Genomic DNA, 6,180 nt, shown 5'->3' on the forward strand with positions numbered 1-6,180 from the left:
TCACGAGAGCTTCAGAGTGTCTGTCACTACGTTAGTAGGCAGACAGTGTCGCTGTAATATATATAGTCGTAAAAGAAAACCGTAAAAATGTAAAGATTACGAAACACGAGCAATACGTAACTTAAAGACAAGAAAACAAAGGCCCATGAGGTAAACAAAGACCCGTGTCAGTGAGGTAAAGACTTGTGCAGAGCAAACTTTCACTATGACGACGTTTCGCTCAACGTGACGGAGAGCGAGACGTTGTCGCGTGAATTTGATCTGTACCTCTGCCTTTCCTTCGTTATTGAGGGCAACACGCTGCCGTATCCACCAATAACATTTACTCACCTCTGAGTTCGTCAGCTCTGACGTAGTGGATGTGTCCCTCCTGGGCGTGTATGGTGCACACCAGCACCGCCGCCCACACCACGCCCACCGCCACCATCACGCCCACGCCTCGCACAAACATCTCCACTGTACACCCACTAGCAAACACCACACACATACACACACACACACACACACGTCAAGTTAGTCGGGAGTTCCTTCCCACTCTTCTATCCTCTATATCGCCACTTCTGCATTAGTTACTCTTCTTTTCGAACTGAACATCGAGTGAGAGATGGTACACCGAGTGAAAAACTATTTCTACACCGAGTGATGGAACTTACACCGAGTGAGAGTTCGTTTAAGCTGTGTTTTGTTGTGGCACTCTCTGAACACGGAGTTTAGAACACATTCTAATGTGAAACTGGCACTCGTACTGCACTATGAGTCGCGTCCTGTTCAGGAGCTACGTGAGTGGCATTACTCGACGCTCCTGACGTGGCGACGTGTAGTGACGACAGTGTCGACAACGGCGGTGTAAGAGAACTCCTGCGGGAGGAGAGGGATGTGCGCCGCGCGAGAGAGCGCTAACGTGTGAGGCGCATGTGTGTGTGTGAGTGTTGTACGGTGCACGAGAGTGCCAGCCAGCCAGCCAGCCAGCCAGCCAGCCAGCCAGCCAGCCAGCCAGCCAGCCAGCCAGCCGGAGAGTGGACCAGCTAGCCAACCAGCCAGCCATCTAATCAGTCAATCAGCCAGCCAGTCAGCCATCCAGGCTAGCCAGATAGATTTCTGCCTTCCTTCCCTATCACCATCATTCTGCACTACGGACTACTTTGGAGTGCAAGGCTCTTGGTGCCAAGAACCGTATCCCCTTCCTCGGACCAAACTTGATTATTTTTCATTCCTCAACGGTTATAATAATAATAATAATAATAATAATAATATATTTTTTTTTATTATAACACTGGCCGATTCCCACCAAGGCAGGGTGGCCCGAAAAAGAAAAACTTTCACCATCATTCACTCCATCACTGTCTTGCCAGAAGGGTGCTTTACACTACAGTTTTTAAACTGCAACATTAACACCCCTCCTTCAGAGTGCAGGCACTGTACTTCCCATCTCCAGGACTCAAGTCCGGCCTGCCGGTTTCCCTGAACCCCTTCATAAATGTTACTTTGCTCACACTCCAACAGCACGTCAAGTATTAAAAACCATTTGTCTCCATTCACTCCTATCAAACACGCTCACGCATGCCTGCTGGAAGTCCAAGCCCCTCGCACACAAAACCTCCTTTACCCCCTCCCTCCAACCTTTCCTAGGCCGACCCCTACCCCGCCTTCCTTCCACTACAGACTGATACACTCTTGAAGTTATTCTGTTTCGCTCCATTCTCTCCACATGTCCGAACCACCTCAACAACCCTTCCTCAGCCCTCTGGACAACAGTTTTGGTAATCCCACACCCCTAACTTCCAAACTACGAATTCTCTGCATTATATTCACACCACACATTGCTCTCAGACATGACATCTCCACTGCCTCCAGCCTTCTCCTCGCTGCAACATTCATCACCCATGCTTCACACCCATATAAGAGCGTTGGTAAAACTATGCTCTCATACATTCTCCTCTTTGCCTCCAAGGTCAAAGTTCTTTGTCTCCACAGACTCCTAAGTGCACCACTCACCCTTTTCCCCTCATCAATTCTATGATTCACCTCATCTTTCATAGACCCATCTGCTGACACGTCCACTCCCAAATATCTGAATACATTCACCTACTCCATACTCTCTCCCTCCAATCTGATATCCAATCTTTCATCACCTAATCTTTTTGTTATCCTCATAACCTTACTCTTTCCTGTATTCACTTTAAATTTTCTTCTTTTGCACACCCTACCAAATTCATCCACCAATCTCTGCAACTTCTCTTCAGAATCTCCCAAGAGCACAGTGTCATCAGCAAAGAGCAACTGTGACAACTCCCACTTCATGTGTGATTCTTTATCTTTTAACTCCACGCCTCTTGCCAAGACCCTCGCATTTACTTCTCTTACAACCCCATCTATAAATATATTAAACAACCACGGTGACATCACACATCCTTGTCTAAGGCCTACTTTTACTGGGAAATAATTTCCCTCTTTCCTACATACTCTAACTTGAGCCTCACTATCCTCGTAAAAAACTCTTCACTGCTTTCAGTAACCTACCTCCTACACCCTACACCAGCAACATCTGCCACATTGCCCCCCTATCCACCCTGTCATACGCCTTTTCCAAATCCATAAATGCCACAAAGACCTCTTTAGCCTTATCTAAATACTGTTCACTTATATGTTTCACTGTAAACACCTGGTCCACCCACCCCCTACCTTTCCTAAAGCCTCCTTGTTCATCTGCTATCCTATTCTCCGTCTTACTCTTAATTCTTTCAATTATAACTCTACCATACACTTTACCAGGTACACTCAACAGACTTATCCCCCTATAATTTTTGCACTCTCTTTTATCCCCTTTGCCTTTATACAAAGGAACTATGCATGCTCTCTGCCAATCCCTAGGTACCTTACCCTCTTCCATACATTTATTAAATAATTGCACCAACCACTCCAAAACTATATCCCCACCTGCTTTTAACATTTCTATCTTTATCCCATCAATCCCGGCTGCCTTACCCCCTTTCATTTTACCTACTGCCTCACGAACTTCCCCCACACTCACAACTGGCTCTTCCTCACTCCTACAAGATGTTGTTCCTCCTTGTTCTATACACGAAATCACAGCTTCCCTATCTTCACCAACATTTAACAATTCCTCAAAATAATAATAATAATAATATTATTATTATTATTATTATTATTATTATTATTATTATTATTATGAAGAATGACATTTACTAGTTACCTAGTTAGGGTTTGAAGCCTATCGACTGCAAGTGCATGCACGTCGTGCTTTTACCCACAACTTGCAGACTTGCCTCGTGCAACAACGATCATTTGGCCAAGGCACCAGAGTGCCAGTCTGCTCATTCAGTGACCCCCCGAAAATAAGTCTGACCGCAATGGAATTATTATTATTGTGTGTGTGTGTGTGTGTGTGTGTGTGTGTGTGTGTGTGTGTGTGTGTGTGTGTGTGTGTGTGTAATAGTAACTAAACTCAGGTCATAATGGACGACTGTCTACGTGCTACACTCAAGGGCCACGGTTCGAATCCCTGTCCATTCTTCTTTTTATTCATTACTGGCTAAATTTAGGCTGACCAGTGATAGGTTGGGTAGGGTTAAGCTATATTATATGATGTTAATGTTAGATTAGATTAGAGGGCTAAGGTTACGTGCAAAATTAAAAATGTTAATTTTGTGCGTCATGTTAATTTGCCCGAGAATTTTTAACCAATGTACAAATTCTTTGAAATTGTTTGTGTCAGTTTGCCTTGTTTGACCGACTGTATGCGTTGAAAGACGTTGTTTAATTAAGCTTAAAGTCTGTTGACTAGACGAGGGTCGTGTTAATGTTGATAGAATTACCGACAATATCTTAGGTAAAAAGAACACAAATTTAATATTTTATTGTGGCAACGTTTCGCTCTCCAGCAGCTTTATCAAGCCGGCTTGATAAAGCTCCTGGAGAGCGAAACGTTGCCACAATAAACTATCACATTAGTCGCACTTGTATTCTTCCTAACATATAGACGAAGGTCATTAAGGCTACCTGTCGTCTAATAAATTAGACACATTTACAACACTTGGGTATCTTTATTGTGGAATCGTTTCGCCACACAGTGGCTTCATCAGTCCAGTGCAAAGATGAATGGTGAAGATCAGAAGGAGTTTCAGGTAATCAGTCCCTCAGCCTGGAGTCAATTACATCGACCTATCGGTTCTCTGAATCATTGATCTACATTCCTGTCATCTGTTTACCACCTGTCACGAATATTTTAACCCCTAATAGGTAAACTCGGAGTGTATTCACTGAGAGACATAGATTTCACGGTGTATAATTTGGTAGATTTTCTTATTTTACAATTTGTGGTTAAATATACGTTTATCGTAGCCTTATGCAACTACCCTAAACCTAACCTAACCTAATTTAACCTAACCTAACTTAACCTAACTTAGCCTAACCTAACCTAACCTAACCTATTTTAACCTCTTTTCAAATCAAGAAAATATTTTGAAGTTTACAAGGAACATAAGTAAGTTGATGTCAGAAAGCAGGAACCATAAAACAATGATACGCTGGTATCCCAATAAGCTGGTATCCCAATGGTAAGGTGGTATCCTTGAACTTGAGCAGTGAGCGTGAGTAACGCAACGCTCTGAAAGACTATGACATGTACAACGCTGCCAAACCTAAGAAGACCGTTTATACTGTTTCGGTATTAGCGTTTAACTTAAACGTAGATTCATTTAAAGTAACCTAACCTAATCTAACTTAACCTATTCTAGCCTAACTTAACCTAACTTTACCTAAAGCAACCTAACCAAACTTAAATATAACTTAGTCTAGCCTAAGCTAACTTAGCCTAACTCATTATTAATCATTTACTTAGCACATTCAGTACTAACCCTGAGGGTTGATATCCCAGGATAACCCAGAAAAGCCCAATAGGGAGGCTTATTTCCTCTGGGGATCTACTACTCTCCTCTTCCCCAAGACTCCACCCACAACAACAAGCCTGGAAGCACTGCCCTATATATATATATATATATATATATATATATATATATATATATATATATATATATATATATATATCCAAGGAATTCGCGAGAGCATGCGAAATATACACAAACACTGATCTCTGGCTGAAGGAGACTCGAACCTACGAACCTTAGGACAAGGTACGCAGTGCTTTACCAGTCTACCCACACTGGACAATACCTTGGCGTGTAGCATGCTCTACACGTTTGATCCAAGGCAGCCAGCTTTCAGGGAGAAGGCTTAAATAGCAACGCTCATCTTGCCATACAGGACAAGTGAAAATTTGCGTATGCAATAATTTCGCCACAATCATTCTGAACCTAACGAGAAAAATATATTTCACTGTGTTTGTTTAGTATTAAATTATTGTAAACAAATCTAAAATATATTTAGTTGGGTTAGGCTAAAATAAATTGTTCTTGTTATAATAAGGTTAGGTAAGTTTTCTAAGATTCTTTTGGTGTAAAATTAAAAATTTTTACATCAACATTAATGAAAAAAATATATCTTTAAACGTATAAGAGAAAATTTTAGAAAGGACTTAATTTTAAATGAGTTCTTGCTAATTGACCAGTTTTACATATTCGGCACGACATATATATATATATATATATATATATATATATATATATATATATATATATATAATATATATATATTATATATATATAATCAGTTTATCGTACCTGTCAGAAATATCGCACCGTAACTTCGTACCGTGTGCTTTATAACAAGAAATCAATCGTACCGTGCCGAGTACCGTCTTATATCGTACCGTTCTGCCAGTCTTGGGAAGCTGTAAGTTCGGTGCAGTATGGTATTCTTTTGTGTCTGTCGGAAATCCAGTACTTTTTAAGAAAAAAGTCAACCGTAACGTATACAGTAGTTTTGATGACTAGCACCCAGCTACCTGTTTACTGCTAGGCGAACTGGGACAACAGGTGTCAGGAGACTACCACAAAGGTACCTACTTACTGCTAGGTGATAATGAACCACAGGTGTAAAGAGATATGCCTTCTTCTTCACTCGCCCCAGGATCGGACCCAGGATTTTCGGTTGCTGGTTGAAAGTGTTAGTAGTGAAAGACGAGCCATTGAGGCTGGCATCTGCGTCAGGTGCACGGCACTGGATAGTGCCTGGCACTATCACACCAGCTGAACGTGATGC

The 6,180-nt window shown here is 41.8% G+C and overlaps 1 protein-coding gene across 1 annotated transcript in view; it reads right to left on the reverse strand.

Moving 5' to 3' along the window:
* LOC138854390 (uncharacterized) overlaps positions 1-946 on the reverse strand; it is a 299,205-nt gene extending 298,259 nt beyond the window's left edge. Inside the window, exon 1 of the mRNA XM_070097322.1 lies at positions 331-946. Coding sequence (XP_069953423.1) covers positions 331-487 — 157 coding nt within the window. The 5' untranslated portion in view covers positions 488-946. The remainder of the gene's footprint in view (positions 1-330) is intronic.
* Between the last annotated feature and the right edge of the window lie 5,234 nt (positions 947-6,180).

Source organism: Cherax quadricarinatus, chromosome 57 (assembly GCF_038502225.1).
Source record: "Cherax quadricarinatus isolate ZL_2023a chromosome 57, ASM3850222v1, whole genome shotgun sequence".
In the NCBI taxonomy this organism is placed as follows: Eukaryota; Metazoa; Arthropoda; class Malacostraca; order Decapoda; family Parastacidae; genus Cherax; species Cherax quadricarinatus.